The sequence below is a fragment of the Suncus etruscus genome, chromosome 6 (genome assembly GCF_024139225.1).
Source record: "Suncus etruscus isolate mSunEtr1 chromosome 6, mSunEtr1.pri.cur, whole genome shotgun sequence".
Classification (NCBI taxonomy): Eukaryota; Metazoa; Chordata; class Mammalia; order Eulipotyphla; family Soricidae; genus Suncus; species Suncus etruscus.
This window is the reverse complement of record NC_064853.1, coordinates 41,463,215-41,480,758: the sequence shown is the minus strand read 5'-3', so window position 1 is coordinate 41,480,758 and position 17,544 is coordinate 41,463,215. Positions and strand designations below refer to the sequence as shown.

The 17,544-nt window shown below is 42.6% G+C and overlaps 1 protein-coding gene and 1 non-coding gene across 4 annotated transcripts in view; one reads left to right on the top strand and one right to left on the bottom strand.

Annotated features, from left to right (window-relative positions):
- The window catches only part of LOC126011027 (protein argonaute-1), a 53,500-nt gene that overhangs the window by 22,464 nt on the left and 13,492 nt on the right, over window positions 1-17,544 (top strand). For 2 of the 3 annotated variants that reach the window (XM_049774679.1, XM_049774681.1), the window contains exons 9-12: window positions 4,812-4,931; window positions 5,298-5,420; window positions 5,557-5,690; window positions 12,707-12,891. In XM_049774679.1, the coding sequence (XP_049630636.1) occupies window positions 4,812-4,931; window positions 5,298-5,420; window positions 5,557-5,690; window positions 12,707-12,891 (562 nt within the window). Of the gene's footprint in view, window positions 1-4,811; window positions 4,932-5,297; window positions 5,430-5,556; window positions 5,691-12,706; window positions 12,892-17,544 lie in introns of all 3 variants that reach the window. The other variant, XM_049774680.1, reaches the window with a different exon arrangement.
- LOC126013037 (U6 spliceosomal RNA) lies at window positions 440-546 on the bottom strand. Its single transcript, XR_007497373.1, has one exon. It is a non-coding gene; the product is annotated as a U6 spliceosomal RNA (small nuclear RNA).

Here is a 17,544-nt window from a genome sequence, read left to right as displayed (position 1 = left end):
TTTTGGACCATACCTGGAGGTGCTCAAGGGTTACTCCTGGCTTTCCACTCAGAAATCACTCCTGGCAGGCTCAGGGGCCCATGTGGGATGCCAGGAATCAAACCCAGGTCACTGCAAGGCAAATGCCTTACTGCTGTTCTATTCCCCCCTCCCCCACATTGTATGATATAAATTCAATTATGAACAACTCTGTAGCTGTGCATCTCACAGAAATTCTATAATAAAACAAAAAAAATTTTTTTTGTTTTTGTTTTTGGGCCACACCCGGCAGTGCTCAGGGGTTACTCCTGGTTGTCTGCTCAGAAATAGCTCCTGGCTCCTGGCAGGCATGGGGGGCCATATGGGACACCGGGATTTGAACCAACTACCTTTGGTCCTGGATCGGCTGCTTGCAAGGCAAACGTCACTGTGCTATCTCTCCGGTCCCCAAAAAATTTTTTTAAATATGGAATGCTTCACGAATTTGCTTGTCATTTTTGTGCAGGGGCCATGCTAATCTTCTCTGTATTGTTCCAATTTTAGTATATGTGCTGCCAAAGTGAGCACATAAAACAAAATTTTTAAAAAATAAGTTTTTAAAAAATTCAACCTATTAGTAACTTTTCTTTTTCTCCTCACCATCACTTTCATTGTTGTTTTTTTTTTTTTGTTTTGTTTTGTTTTTGGGCCACACCCGTTTGATGCTCAGGGGTTACTCTTGGCTATGCGCTCAGAAATTGCTCCTGGCTTGGGGGGACCATATGGGATGCCGGGGGATCGAACCTCGGTCCGTCCCTACGCTAGTGTTTGCAAGGCAGACACCTTACCTCTAGCGCCACTTCTCCGGCCCCACCATCACTTTTAGAAATCACTAACCTACTTCTTATATTCTGGATCATATAAATAGAATACATATGATCTTTTATATATGATCTACTTTTTGTTTGTTTGTTTTTGTGGGGGCACACCCTGTGGCACTCAGAAATCGCTCCTGACTCAAGGGACCATATGGGATGTTGGGCATCCTGGGTGAGCTGCTTGCAAGGCAAACACACTACCTCTGTGCTACCACTCCAGTCCCCAATATATGATCTGTTTTTGCTTTGTTTGTTTGTTTTTGTTTTTGGGGCCACACCCAGCAGTGCTCAGGGATTACTCCTGGCTCTGTGCTTAGAAATTTCTCCTGGCTTAGGACCATATGGGATGCTGGGGATTGAATCTGAGTCTTTCCTGTGCAAGGCAAACACCCTACCGCTGTGCTACCACTCTGGCCTCTAAATGATCTTTTTTTGTTTGTTTTTTTGGTTTTTGGTCACACTTGGGGGCGCTTAGGGGTTACTCCTGGCTGTGTGCTTAGAAATCCCTCCTGGCAGGCTCAGGGACCATATGGGATGCCAGGAATCAAACTGAGTCCGTCCTGGGTTGGCTGCGTGCAAGGCAAATACCCTACGATTGCACTATCTCTCCAGCCCCTATATGATCTATTTTTGACTGGCATATTTCTTTTTTTCTTTTTCTTTCTTTTTTTTTTTTTTGTGGTTTTTGGGTCATACCTGGCAGTGCTCAGGGGTTATTCCTGGCTCCAGGCTCAGAAATTGCCCCCTGGCGGGTACGTGGGACCATATGGGGCACTGGGATTTGAACCGATGACCTCCTGCATGAAAGGCAAACACCTTACCTCCATGCCATCTCTCCGGCCCCTGACTGGCATATTTCAATTGGCATGTCTTCAAGATTTATGTATATTGTACCATGTACAAATTTCCCCCGTCTTTTTTTGTTTTAAATTATTTTCCAGTTTAAGACCAAGTAATAGTTCTTTGTATATGCTATATTTTCTTTGCCTATCAATTTACTGGTGGACAGTAGATTGCTTCATTTGTTTTGTTTTTGGTTCATAGCAGGTGATACTCAAGGTTTATTCCTGGTTTTTTGTTTAGAGATCACTCCTTGTGGGACTCAAGGTGCCAATTGTGGTGCTAGTGATTGAACTTGAGTAAGCCTTATGCAAAGCAGGCATCCTACCTACTGTACTATTGTTTTGACTTCTGCTTCCTAACATCTCGATACTCGATAAATTGGGTATACTAATAGTTTATTTTAGTATTTTGAATAGATAAACTAGAAATGGAATTACTGGGTCATGTGGAAATTATATACTTTGAAAAATATACGTACTTCATGTCTTCAGTAGTAGCTATATCCTTTTATAACATTTTGATTGCTTCACATCCTGTACTTTCTCTACAACTACATAGTTTTTCTGCTAATATTGATGCTATGACTGAATCTTGTAGAGAGTGGTGCAACTTGTAAATTACCTTGGGAGCAGCAGTGATATATCAAATACCAATAATTCTGAATTCTGATTAAGTGAATTGACTGATGTGTGTATTTATTAGATAGTGGGCTCTTTTCAGGAGGGGGCAACCACATCTGGTGATGCTCAGAGGTAAGTTCTGGATCTGCACACATGAATCACTCTTGGTGGGATTCAGAGAACCAGATGGGATTCCAAGGATCAAATCTGGGTCTTTTCCATGCAAAGCAAGCACCTTACCTACTATACTATGTTCCAGCCCCCAGAGTTTTTTTTTTTTTTCCTCCAGCCATTGTTCAGCATATACTCTAGAAATTGGGGAACAGAACTAGTACTTAGAGTGTTGGCACTATGCGAACTATTTATACTTTTCATTTAGTCGAAATCCTCACAACCTCATGATATAGCTAAATTTTATCCTGTGACTGAAATTAAAGCAGTCTGGAGCTGGAGAGATAGTACAGTGGGTAAAACGCTTGCCTTGCACACGGCTGACCCAGGCTCAATCCCTGGAATTTCATATAATTCTCTAATACTTGTAGTGATCTCTGAGTGCAGAGCCAGGAGCGAGCACTGCTGAATATAAAAATAAAACAAAAAGAAATGTGAAATTAAACAGTCTCAGCAGTTAATAGACCTGCTCAAGTTAACACCGTCTAAAAATTACGTGGCTGGGCTTCAGATTTAAAATGTCCAGGGGCAGGATCAATAGCACAGTGATAGGGCATTTGCCTTGCATGCAGCTGACCCAGGTTCGATCTCCAGCATCCCATATGGTCCCCCAAGCCAGGAGTCATTTCTGAGTGCATAGCCAGGAGTAACCCCAGAGAGCATCACCAGGTATGGCCCCAAAACAACAACAACAAAATAGTTCAAATGTACTAACCCTCTGTCAGAAGGTTAGATACATAGATGTCTATGTATCAATAAAAGTCTTTTCTGTTCTCCATTGTGTTTGAGGCAGGATGCTTAATCACACCAGTTGTCTGCCTTCTGTAATTCAGGTCTGTGGCCATTATCTATCTATCTATCTATCTATCTATCTATCTATCTATCTATCTATCTATCTATCTATCTATCTATCTATTTACTTATTTTTGTGGTCATCTTTAGATTGAGGCTCAAGAGTTGAAAATCTGTGCCTAGTTCTGGTGGATTGCAGTATGAAGCAGCCACCATTGGAGAGTTGTCTACTACCTTACAGTGTTCATTGTGTTCTCAAGCTATATGCAGTTCTTTAAAATGCTTATAACTTTTTAAAATATAAATTTTTTTTTTTTTTTGGTTTTTGGGCCACACCTGGTGATGCTCAAAGGTTACTCCTGGCTATGCACTCAGAAATCGCTCCTGGCTTGGGGGACCAAATGGGATGCTGGGTGATCAAACCACAGTCCATCTTAGGCTAGTGGGACGAGGCAGACTCTGCCTTACCGCTTGTGCCATCGCTTCGGCCCCAAAATTTAAATTTTTGTTTTGTTTCTTTGCGGGGCCATATCCAACTGTGTTCAGGATTAGCTCCTGATTCTTTGCTCAGGAGGACTCGGGACTACATGGGCTGCTAAGAAATGAACCTGGGTTGGCCACATGCAAGGCAAGTGCTGTACTTTCTGGCCCTTTGAATGCTTTATTTAAACTTTAAACTACCCTATGAGTGTCTTTGCAGGTTTCCTCCATTTAACATATGAGACCTAAGCTCACATCTGGCTCTGAGTCCCAGAATCTTTCTCTCTCTCTCTTTCCCTGTCTCTTTCTCTTTCTCTCTCTCTTCCTCTTATTAGTTTTTGTTTTGGGGCAATATCTAGTGGTACTCAGAGTTTACTCTTTACTTTGCACTTAGGAACCACTCAGGGGACTAAATGGGATGCTGGGGATCGGACCTGGGTTTACCACAAGCACCTTTACCTGCTGTACTGTCCCTTCAGCCCTGGTTCCATAATTTCTTTTTTTTTTTTGGGGGGGGGTCACACCCAGCTGCGCTCGGGTTACTCCTGGCTCTGCTCAGAAGTCACTCCTGGCAGGCTCAGGGGACCATATGGGATGCCGGGATTGGAACCACCGACCTTCTGCATGCAAGGCAAATGTTTTACCTCCATACTATCTCTCTGGCCCCTGGTTCCATTATTTCTTAATCATAAAATGGCTATACTATTTTACCTTTTGTATTTTACATGCATTTTTTTTTTGGTTGTTCGGGCCACACCCGTTTGATGCTCAGGGGTTACTCCTGGCTATGCGCCCAGACATTGCCCCTGGCTTGGGGGGACCATATGGGACACCGGGGGATTGAACCGTGGTCCTTTTTTCCTTGGCTAGCACTTGCAAGGCAGACACCTTACCTCTAGCGACACCTCGCTGGCCCCACATGCATATTTTCTAATTTACTTGATGATACACAAAGAATTTTTCATTTTCTTTTTCAGGGCTGACAGCCAAGGACTCTGACTTTATTGTGGGGGCCTGGTTACAGTCTGTAGAGTTCTCAGACTAGAGATACTTGTTCTTGTTTCCTCAGGTCTGTAACATTGTGGCTGGTCAGCGGTGCATTAAGAAGCTGACTGATAACCAGACTTCTACCATGATAAAGGCTACAGCTAGGTCGGCTCCAGACAGACAAGAGGAAATCAGCCGCCTGGTCAGTGGGGATGCAGAAAAACATATGATTGGATGCTTGGTTATTGTGGCCTGTGGCAGCATAGTTACTTTTTGACCCTCGCAGTATACTCTGGAGAACATAAGTCTGTATTTGTTTTCTGAGACTCCATAGTACTGCTCTTGTAACCCTATAGTTTACTTGACTTCCTGTCTTTTTTTTTTTACTCCTGAATCCCTTCCCTGTGTTACCTATGCCTATTTACCTTATCTCCCCCTTTCCCCAACCCAACTCCAATTAGTGCTATTTTTTAACCAAACCAACTGTTCTCTGGGGCTTTCTCCTTGGATGAATAAATAGTATTATCAGGTTGCTTCTTTTCTGAGATCCCCTTCTTCTGTTTTTCAGATGAAGAATGCCAGCTACAACCTAGATCCTTACATCCAGGAATTTGGGATCAAAGTGAAGGATGATATGACGGAGGTGACAGGGAGAGTGCTGCCGGCGCCGATCTTGCAGTACGGCGGCCGGGTGAGCAGGGTCAGGGCCAGACAACATATCTGGGGCCTATGGTGGGAGGTTGGGTTGTATCACCAGGGGCTTTTGTTCCCCTGTTCACTTGGCTCTATTGAGGCTCACCTGGGCGCCCCCCTCTGCCTATCCCCAGAACCGGGCCATTGCTACACCCAATCAGGGAGTCTGGGACATGCGGGGGAAACAGTTCTACAATGGGATTGAGATCAAAGTCTGGGCCATCGCCTGCTTCGCACCCCAAAAGCAGTGTCGAGAAGAGGTGCTCAAGTAAGGAGGGTTGTGTACATGGGTGGGAAGGTGGGAAGAACCCTAGAGCTATTAATCTTGTTCTGACAGGTTTAGGGTTGAGCTGTTGTCTTTTCTTTTTGATGCTTTATCTTTATTTTTCTTTGTACTCTAGCGTTGATGACTGCTGTCTATTTCTTTTCTGTCCATGGTCAGGAATCTTAATAAGTATAGTGACTTACCATGTTCAATCTCTAGCATCCCATATGGTCCCCCAAATACTGCCAGGAGTAATTTCTGAGGATAGCACCAGGAGTAATTCCTGATCATCTCTGGATGTGGTCCAAAAAACAAAACAAATATAGTCTCATATTTATTAGAGATGCTAGTTGCAGAGCATGGGTCTTCTAAGAGAGATCTGAATTTTTCTTTTATATTACTAATGACATTGTAAGCTCTGGTGCTGACTAATGTTTATGAACTGTTTTGTCTAATTTTATGTTCCTTTCATTTTCACAGTAAATTGGTGCTAGTTCCATTTTTAGAAGACTGAAGTTGAAAGAGATTAAGATAACTGTCTATGGGGGCCAGAGTGATAGTACAGTGGGTAGGGCTTTTGTCTTGCACATGGATAACTCAGATTTGAGCCCCAGTATCCCATATAGTCCCCCAAGCCCGTCAAGAGTAATTTCTAAAGTGCAGAGCCAAAAGTAACTCCGAAGTGCCACCACGTGGCCCTCCTAAAAATAAAGATTACTTTTATATGTTTTTATGATTTTTTTTTTTTTTTTTTTGGTTTTTGGGTCACACCCCCCAGCGCTCAGGGGTTACTCCTGGCTCTATGCTCAGAAATCGCCCCTGCCAGGCACAGGGGCCCATATGGGATGCCGGGATTCGAACCAATGTCTTTCTGCATGAAAGGCAAACCCCTCACCTCCATGCTATCTTTCCGGCCTCATTTTTATATGATTTTCATATCAAGAAAGTATCTATTAGGAGAAGGTCAAGACAGGTTTTAAACTTCAAAGCTCTAATTTACCTGTTTAGGAACAAAAAAGAGTCAATTTGTTCAGCTGGTTCTCTGAATCATTCTCTCCTGTTCATAGATTTTTGTTGTTGTATTTGGGCCATACCCAGTGGTACTCAGGAATTACTCCTGACTCCACTCAGGGATCACCCCAGTAGGCTTAGGGTGCTAGGCATTAAAACTAGGTTGACTGAATACAAGGCAAATGCCCTATCCACTCTACTATTGCTCTGACCCCTATCTATAGAATTTTACTGTCAGATTCAAGTGATGGAGTCATAGTGAATATGAGTTGTAAGACTTCTAACATATCTGTGACTGAGGGATGGGGTGTAGGTATCACATCAAGTGATGGGGGCCGGAGCAGTGACACAAGTGGTAAGATGTCTGCCTTGCCCACGCTAGCCTAGGACATACCATGGTTCGATTCCCCGGCATCCCATATGGTCCCCCCTAGCCAGGAGTGATATCTGAGCACATAGCCAGGAGTAACCCCTGAGCATCACTGGGTATGGCCCAAAAACCAAAAAAATAAAGAAAGTGATCCAGTTAAACAATTTAAAGGAACATAGGAGTTAGAGAGATATCAGATAGGTTTATGCTTATGGCTTATACCTCTATTTGATTTCTTTCTTTTCTTTTCTTTTCTTTTTTTTGGTTTTTGGGCCACACGCAGCGGTGCTCAGGGGTTACTCCTGGCTGTCTGCTCAGAAATAGCTCCTGGCAGGCACGGGGGACCATATGGGACACCGGGATTCGAACCAACCACCTTAGGTTCTGGATCGGCTGCTTGCAAGGCAAACACCGCTGTGCTATCTCTCCGGACCCCCTCTATTTGATTTCTGGAGCCATGTTGTCCCCAACACATAGTTGGATGCAGCCCTGGAGATTTCTGAACACTGCTGTTGTGGCCTGGGTAGTCCCCAACTTTGCAGGGCCTGAGCAGTCCCACATCATAAAACTCCTGGAGAACCACTGGCCTGGTTGGTTGAGAATAGGTTGGAGGCCTGATCCCACACCCTTTTAAAGCACCACTTGAAAGACCTTCCTTAGTGGGGTGGAGACAGGTAAATAAGGGAATAATGGTCTTGACTGAATAAGTGGCCCTACTCCTTTCTTTTCATATGTGTGATATCATCTGGTATTTGCCCTTTTCTCTATGACATCTTTTTTTTTTTTTTTTTTTTTTTTTTGGTTTTTGGGCCACACCCGGTAACGCTCAGGGGTTACTCCTGGCTATGTGCTCAGAAGTCGCTCCTGGCTTGGGGGACCATATGGGACACCGGGGGATCGAACCGCGGTCCGTCCAAGGCTAGCGCAGGCAAGGCAGGCACCTTACCTTAAGCGCCACTGCCCGGCCCCTCTCTATGACATCTTAAATGAATTCCTTCTATCCCTTTTCCTGGGTTCTCAGGATTTTAGCTCCATTTAGTCCACACTACTATTTGCCTTGGCCTGCGACTGAAGAGCTAACTTTTATTTTTTAATTAAATTATGGTGAGATACTTATTTAAAAAGGTGTTGATAGTTGAGTTTCAATCATACAATTTTTTTTTTGTTTGTTTTTTGTTTTTGGGTCACACCCGGCAGTGCTCAGGGGTTATTCCTGGCTCTAAGCTCAGAAATCGCTCCTGGCAGGCTCAGGGGACCATATGGAATGCCGGGATTAGAAACATCATCCTTCTGTATGCCTTACCTCCATGCTATCTCTCCAGCCCCAATCATACAATATTTTAACACCCATCTCTTCACCAGTATTTTTTTTTTTTTTTTTTGGTTTTTGGGCCACACCCGGTGACGCTCAGGGGTGACTCCTGGCTATGTGCTCAGAAATTGCCTCTGGCTTGGGGGGACCATATGGGACACCGGGGGATCGAACCACGGTCCGATCCATGGTCCGTCCTATGCTAGCGCTTGCAAGGCAGACACCTTACCTCTAGCGCCACCTTCCCGCCCCTTCACCAGTATTTTAATTCCCACCACCAGTGTCCCTAGTGTTCCCATTCATTTTCCTCACACATTCCAAGCCTCCCTTTATGGTAGACATATTTCTCTCTCTCTCTCTCTCTCTCTCTCTCTCTCTCTCTCTCTCTCTCTCTCTCTCTCTCTCTCTCCCCTCCCCCACCCCAGAGTTTTTTTTTTTTTTTAACTCTATGCCACCTTATTGTTTTTGGTTGCCTGTCTCTTTTACTCCATGACCTTTTCTTGCCCAGTACTTTCCAGTTCTTTTGAAAAGCAAGCAATTGTTTTGGATATTTGGGGAAAAAACTGATAAACCTAGAATCTCAGTTGGAAGAAATGACTTCATCAGACATTTCCTTTTCCCAGTGATTTCTAGATTGCAAGGGATATGTCTTCTGATTTGTGTGCAGGGCCTAGGGAACACATTTGAGTTTGTCATTCTTTTTTTTTATTTGGTTTTTGGTTTTTGGGCCACACCCGACGGTGCTCAGGGGTTACTCCTGGCTGTCTGCTCAGAAATAGCTCCTGGCAGGCACAGGGGACCATATGGGACACGGGGATTCGAACCAACCACCTTTGGTACTGGATTGGCTGCTTGCAAGGCAAACACCGCTGTGCTATCTCTCCGGGCCTGAGTTTGTCATTCTTGGCAATGAATAGGATTGTTCAGGGAAAATAAGTGCATGATGAATAAAGAGAGCCGGAGAGATAGCACAGCAGTAGGGGGTTTTCCTTGCACTCGGACAATCCAGGACAGACCTGGGTTTGATTCCTAGCATCCTGTATGGTCCCCCGAGCCTCCCAGGAGTAACCTCTGAGCACTGATGGGTGTGGCCCAAAAACCAAGAAGGAACTCAGAGGAATTAAAAAGTAGATGTATCTGAGGAATTGGGATCCAGAATGCTGGAAAAAACTGAAAGGTAACTTTCCACTGAGACAGAGAGGGTACATAAAAGATACTGTGGATGGGGCCAGAATGATAGTGTGGGAATGGCACTTGCCTTGTATTATGGTTGACCCAGGGTTGTCCCCTACACAGGAGTGATTCCTGTTCTCAGAGCCAGGTGTAACCCCTGAGCGTCACCACGTGTAACCCCAAAACAAAAACAAAGAAACAAAAAAATCGCAGTATTAATGTAATTTAGTAACACATTGGCTGTTTTTAGCAATTGCTTTCTTGCAAAGTAGATGAATGAGAAAATATTGTTTGTAATCCTTCAACCCCTGGTATGAAGTAATGAAATATTGGTTAGGTTGTATTGTATTGTCATATTAATTACTTAATTACTTAATTATTTTTTGTTTTGTTTTGTTTTTGGGTCACACCCTGTGCTGCTCAGGGATTATTCCTGGCTCTGTGATCAGAAATCGCTCCTGGCAGGCTTGGGTTATCATATGGGAAAGTGGGAATCAAACCATCATTTGTCCTGGGTTGGCCACATGTAAGGCAAATGCCCTACCACTATGCTACTCTCTGGCCCAATTTTTTTTTAATTTATAATTTATATTATATTATATTATATATATTTATATTATATATTTGTATTATATTATTTATATTGCAGATAAATCTGATGTTCTTTTTATTTATTTATTTATTTATTGGTTTTGGTTTTGGTTTTGGTTTTTGGGCCACACACGGTGGTGCTCAGGGGCTACTCCTGGCTGTCTGCTCAGAAATAGCTCCTGGCAGGCACGGGGGACCATATGGGACACTGGGATTCGAACCAACCACCTTTGGTCCTGGATTGGCTGCTTGCAAGGCAAACGCCGCTGTGCTATCTCTCTGGCCCATCTTTTTATATTTTCTTTCCAGTCTTATGCCCTTTTTTCTATTTATCTACTGTTGGGAATTATTATAGCCTTCCTATCCAACCTGTGTTTTCTAATCTGTATGTTTATGTGTGATTAAAAATGTACATAATGGGGGCTGGAGAGATAGCATGGAGGTAAGGCGTTTGCCTTTCATGCAAGAGGTCATCGGTTCGAATCCCAGCGTCCCATATGGTCCCCCCTGCCTGCTGGGAGCAATTTCTGAGCATGGAGCCAGGAGTAACCCCTGAGCACTGCCGGGTATGACCCAAAAACCACAAAAAAAAAAAAAATGTACATAATGGGGGCCGGGCGGTAGTGCTAAAGGTAAGGTTTCTGCCTTGCCTGCGCTAGCCTTGGACGGACCGTGGTTCGATCCCCCGGTGTCCCATATGGTCCCCCAAGCCAGGAGCAACTTCTGGGCACATAGCCAGGAGTAACCCCTGAGCGTTACCGGGTGTGGCCCAAAAACCAAAAAAAAAAAAAATGTACATAATGGAGTCATGCCTTATTTATCTTCCTTTTTGTATATATGTGGGGACATTTTTTTCTCATTACATAGTTGTTTTAATTTATCGTATTGATATCTAAATGCTATATAGTAATATCCTTCAAGTAATTGCTTTCATTTTTTTCTAGGATATTATTGCTTTTAATCTAAACTGTTTCACAGATCAAAATTCCTGCTACTCATATTCATGCAGCTTGTTTTATTCAAATTTTTACTGCATGTGTAGCCTCTCATCCAACTTTGTCTCTCTTTTTTTATTTATTTATTTTTAAATTATCTTTATTTAAACACCGTGATTACAAATATAATTGTAGTTGTATGATTACAGTCATGTAAAGAACACCCCCCTTCACCAGTGCAGGATTCCTACCACCAATTTCCCAGATCTACCTACCCCCCACCCACCCCCAAACCTGTACTCGAGACAGGCTTTCTTTTTCCCTCATTCATTCACATTGTTATGATAGTTTTCAGTGTAGTTATTTCTCTAACTGCACTTATCACTCTATGTGGTGAGCTTCATGTCATTAGCTGCACCTACATGGGAGGATGAGGGGAAGTAAGGGTTGGGACTGAGGCAGTAAAATATTAGAAATGAGCTTTGTAAGGCAGTATCAAGGTCCCAATACAAGATGGATATTATGGATATATAGAATATATGCACACAATACTATCAATATGAAAACAAAGAGAAAAAATTTCCACTGATTGTCCCAACATAAACCAGTGCTAGAACAGCCTGCCCTCCTCCCAGAGCGCATTCCCATTGGTTGTATGGAGAGATAGGGGGAAAGCCTGTTGACCCCTATAGAGTCCACCTAGACCGGTGCCCAGGGAAAGACTGAAGTCCAGGGGAGAAAAACCCTATACCTGGCAAGAGCTGGTCTCTCTCTTTTTTTTAAATCAAAGGCAGAAAACCCATTTATTCATTCTCTGGCTTCAGAAAACCAGCGAGAGAAGGGAGCTGATTTTCAGTTATTAGCCTATGCTTATATCATTATTAGAACTTTATTTATTTATTTATTTATTTTTTGGTTTTGGGCCACACCCGGTGGTGCTCAGGGGCTACTCCTGGCTGTCTGCTCAGAAATAGCTCCTGGCAGGCACAGGGGACCATATGGGACACCGGGATTCGAACCAACCACCTTTGGTCCTGGATTGGCTGCTTGCAAGGCAAACGCCGCTGTGCTATCTCTTCGGGCCCTAGAATTTTATTTAATTTGAGCAAAGACACCTTTAGCTTGGGCATCTATAATAGCACAGGAATGAGCTTTTTGAATGGGATGAGGTAGGGGCCATGAGAATTACCATAGGTCCCTTCTAGGTTCTGTCAACTCTCTGAACCTTTATTAAACACTTAGCAAACTTAAGGTATTTTTTCTTTTCTTTTTTTCCTTTTCTTTCCTTTTCTTTCTTTAATTTTGTGGGGGAGGGGTATATATCCAATGATGTTTTGAAGTTACTCTTAGCTGGTTTATAGGACTTTATGGGTGTAAGGGATCAAGCCTGACTCGGCCATGTGTAAGATAAATGACCTACCTACTATACTATCTCTCTAACATCTTAGCAAGCCATCTTAGCTTATTCAATGATAAATGTATTTTTTTCACTTGCTCGATAATTTATCATTCATATTAGTATGTTAGTGTCTGTTACAGTTCTATGTACACTTAACATAGAGTTATTTGATCAAAAGTATTAAAGTAGACTTTATTGCTTTTTGTCATGACTATACTTATGCTGCAGGAACTTCACAGATCAGCTTCGGAAGATTTCCAAGGATGCAGGAATGCCTATCCAGGGCCAACCTTGCTTCTGCAAATATGCACAAGGAGCAGACAGCGTGGAGCCTATGTTCCGGCATCTGAAGAATACTTACTCAGGGTTGCAGCTCATTATCGTCATTCTACCAGGGAAGACGCCAGTGTATGGTAAAGTTCTCTGGGGACAGTGATCATAATGTTAGGTCTCTTTTCAGGGATGTTCCCTGGAAGTTAATAGAGAAGATTCCTGGCTACAGCCAGTGTTGTCTTTTAATGTCAGTGCTTCACTTTTTGGAGAATAATTTGCCTGTATGAACACCTGTATAAACTCGATGTTCCCTTCAGGAACAATTTCTCTATGTTGGTTCCATGGTAGGCTAAGTTAGATACAAAGATAAATCAATCTAGGTTTTTTTGTTTTGTTTTATTTTGTTTTGTTTAAGTAAAACAAGATAGTTTTTCTTGAACAAAACTTGCTTAGAAAGATGCGAGAGGAGAGAAAGGGGAAGTATTTGTTCAAGAGAGAATACAGGCTTCCAGGGTGGAAGTAAGCAAGCAAGAAAAAACATGCAAGTGAGGTACGTGTTCAAGGGAGAACATGGGTTTTTAGAGTCAACTCAAGTCTAGCTTCTTATGTGTAGGAGTGCATTATCTAGCAGGACTTTATCTAAGAATTTGGATTGTTTGTATTGGATTCAGTTGCCTTGGGAATGATTTGGACTTTTTGAGAAGTTTTCTCTCTTTTGTTCTTTCCTCAGGAATGGTACTTTACTCTTCCTAATTTCCTTCTCTATCTTCTTGGATTTTGAGGGATGGGCCAGAGGTAGGGAGAGCTTTAGCCATACCCAGCAGTGCTCAGGGGTTATTCCTGGCTCTGTGCTCAAAAGTGACCCCTGGTAGTGCTAAGGAAACTCTGTGGTGCTGAGTATATGGCTTATACAGGGAAATTTTCTGTACTGTCTCTACAGACCTACTCTCAGCTTTTAAGGGATTTCTTTTATCTTGCTCAATCATTTTGTGCTTTTGATCCCAATACATCCGCCTTTCAGACTTTATACTCTTCAAACCTGAAAACATCTTTAATTTTTTTCCCTGAACACAGCACCACAATCATACCACCTCATTTGCTTTTTCCATTATAGTTGCTTTGAAAGTGTAGATAGTGGGGCAGGTGTGTTATTTATTAACTATATCAACATAGATTAAAACTGCTTTTTTTAAAGTAGACTATTGTAGTATAATATACTTATAGAAATCTTAGATGTTTGATTCTGTTGATTATCTTTTTTATTTTTTTTATTTTTGGGTCACACCTGGCGGTGCTCAGGGGTTACTCCGGCTCTATGCTCAGAAATCACTCCTGGCAGGTTTGGGGGACCATATGGGATGCCGGGATTCGAACCATTGTCCTTCTGCATACAAGGCAAACGCCTTACCTCCATGCCATCTCTCCTGCCTATCACTTGATTATCTTAAAGTGAGACAGTTGTATATAACCAGAACTTTGTTTGGGTAGCAGAGCAGGACACCAACCAACTCACTATAATGGTAACCAGTAATTCTGACTTCTAAAATTTGAACACTCTTGTACTTATCCTATCTTGGACATGTAATATGCCTTTCTATTGGCTGTATACTTAGGGAACATTATTTTTATTTTTCCTTTTTTTGGCTATTGTGGGGACCATACTTGGCAGTGCTCAGAGGCCATTGGGCCATACTTGGCCTTCCAGAGTCAAGGGGATGCAGGCAATGTATGTACTATTGGTGATCACACCTAAAGTACACAAGTAAGGAATGTCTTCTACTGGAGACAAATTCTTGGACCCTTCTAGAGGGCTTTTGAATGTTACCAGTTTACATTTGTACCTTCAGTGTGTGAGAGTTCTAGATATTTTATATATATTCTTATCCAATTTGATAATCTCTTTCATTTTAGTCATTCCTGTGGGTACTTTAGTGATACTGCTCTTAATGTGAGTTTTAAAAAAAACTCATAAAAAACACATAAAATTAAGCATCTTAATACTTTTTGTGTGGACAGCCACATTGGCTGTGTTCAGGCGTTACTTCAGATGTTACTTTGGGTCAGACATACAATGCTGCTGCTGATAAAATCTGGAATCTCGGGGCTGGAGAGATCGCATGGAGGTAGGGCATTTGCCTTACATGCAGGAGGACGGTGGTTTGAGTCCCAGCATCCCATATGGTCCCCTGAGCCAGCCAGGAGCAATTTCTGAGCTTAGAGCCAGGAGTGACCCAAAAACTAAAAAAAAAAAAAAATCTGGAATCTCTCATTGCAAATTGCAAAAACTCAAATTTCCCTAGCCCTAAATTTGAATATATTTTTACATATCTGATGACAGCTTCACTCACCCCTCTTGTAAAGTACCTGTTTGAAATTTTTTTTTTGCAATTTTAACTTATTTACCAACTTTTGGTAAATAATACTTTTGTTGAATATGAATATTACCATTTTTGTCCTGTTTGGGGGCCATACTTAGTTGTGTTCAGGGTTTACTCCTGCTCAGGTTACTCCTGGCAGACTTGGGGGACCATATGGAAGGGAATCTGGATTGGCTATATGCAAGACAAATGTCCTGCCTACTATATTGTCAGTCTGGCCTCAAATGCCTTTCTTATCTTTGGGGACACTCCTGGCTCAGGACTTAGGAATTACTCTTGGCAATGCTTGGAGACCATAAGGCAGGGGTCTCAAATTCAGTTTACCTGGGGGCTGCAGGAGGCAAAGTCAGGGTGATCCTTGAGTGCAAAGTCAGTAAGTAGTAAGCCTTGAACATTGGGTTGTGTGACCCAAACAACTAAAACAAAACAAAACAAAAAAGATTCCTCTAGGGTAGGGCCACAAAATGTACGGAGGGCCGCAAATGGCCCGCGGGCTGTGAGTTTGAGACCCCTGCCATAAGGGATGCTTGGGATTGAATATGGGTTGGCTATGTGTATAGCATGATATGATATGATATAATGTGGTATATTACCTGCTGTAATATCTCTTTGGCCCCATGAATATTTCATGTCTTTTCTACACTTTTTTTTTTGTTTTTGTTTTTTTTTTTGTTTTTTTTTTTTGGTTTTTCGGGCCACACCCGTTTGATGCTCAGGTGTTACTCCTGGCTAAGCACTCAGAAATCGCCCCGGTTTGGGGGAACCATATGGGACACCGGGGGATCGAACCGCGGTTCTTCCTTGGCTAGCGCTTGCAAGGCAGACACCTTACCTCTAGCGCCATCTCACCGGCCCCGTCTTTTCTACTCTTTGACCTCCATTTTACTTTTTATTTTGTTTGTTTTTGTTTTTGGGTCACACTTCGGCCCCTCCTTTTTACTTTTTAATAGTGTCTTGTGTTAAACACATTAAAAATTTTATATATCTATGGGCAGGCGTGATAGCACAGTGGTAGGGTGTTTGCCTTGCATACAGCTGACCCAGGACCAATGGTAGTTCAATTCGCGGCATCCCATATGGTCCCCTGAGCCTGCCAAGGGATTTATGATTTGTTTTTGTTTTTGTTTTTTTGGTTTGGGGGCCACACCCGGTGGTGCTCAGGGGTTACTCATGGCTGTCTGCTCAGAAATAGCTCCTGGCAGGCACGGGGGACCATATGGGACACCGGGATTCGAACCAACCACCTTTGGTCCTGGATCAGCTGCTTGCAAGGCAAACGCCGCTGTGCTATCTCTCCAGGCCCTTGTTTTTGTTTTTGTTTTTTTGTTTTATTTTTTATTTTGGGGCCACACCTGGTAGCTGCATAAAAGGAAAATGCCCTACTACTGTGCTATCACTCCGCCCCCCTAATGTTTTTAATGTATCTAGCCAATTGATATATTTTTATGAATTGTATTTCGTTATATTTTAAAATTTTCAAGGATATATATACATATACATGCATATATATTAGTCTGCTTTCCTTTAAAGTTTTTTGAGCTTTCTCATTTAGGATTAGTCTGTCTCTCTCAGAAACTTTTTTCACTGTGCCCAGATGGTGCAGCTGCAAAGCCTGGTCTCTCAGCCTAGATCAGTAAATGTATTCAGAATAAAAGCAGAAAATAGAGGCCAGAGGGATAGCACAGCAGAGAGGGTATTTGCCTTGCACATGGCCAACCCAGGTTTCATCCCGGCATCCCATATGGTCCCCAGAGTCTGCCAGGAGTAATTTCTGAACGCAGAGCCAGGAATAACCCCTGATGATCACTGGGTGTTGCTGCCCTCCCCCCAAAAAAGGGGCAGAAAATAACCTGACTCTGAGGTTTCTCTCCTGGACGTTTTTTTTGTTTTTGAACCAGACCCAACAGTGCTCAGGGCTTACTCCTGGCTTTGCTCCTGGGGAACTTTTGGAACTTCATGGATCAAAACTGGGTAGTTGGTACGCAAGGCAACTACCTTACCACTGTACTATTATTCAAACCCCTCCCTTAGTTTTTTATATGTAATTCAAGACTTTCCCATTCAAAACACTTTTGTTGATCCTACATCTCTGTCTCATTATTTTCTCACCAAATTAGTTTTTGCCTCTAAAGAATTATTTTTCCTTTCACTATCCCTAATAATCCTTAATAACATCACTAATCCCAAAGGACATTTAATCAAATATCTTAAGTAGACTTTGACCACTTCTATTCCTTAAAACAAATCTCTTTGTTTCTTATTCACAGTGCAGCAATATCTTGATCTTCTGTCATGTGTGTGTGTGTGTGTGTGTGTGTGTGTGTGTGTGTGTGTGTCTGTCTGTCTGTCTGTCTGTCCGTCCATATCCGGCCATGTTCATGAGTTACTCCTGGCTCTGCACTCAGAAATTACTCC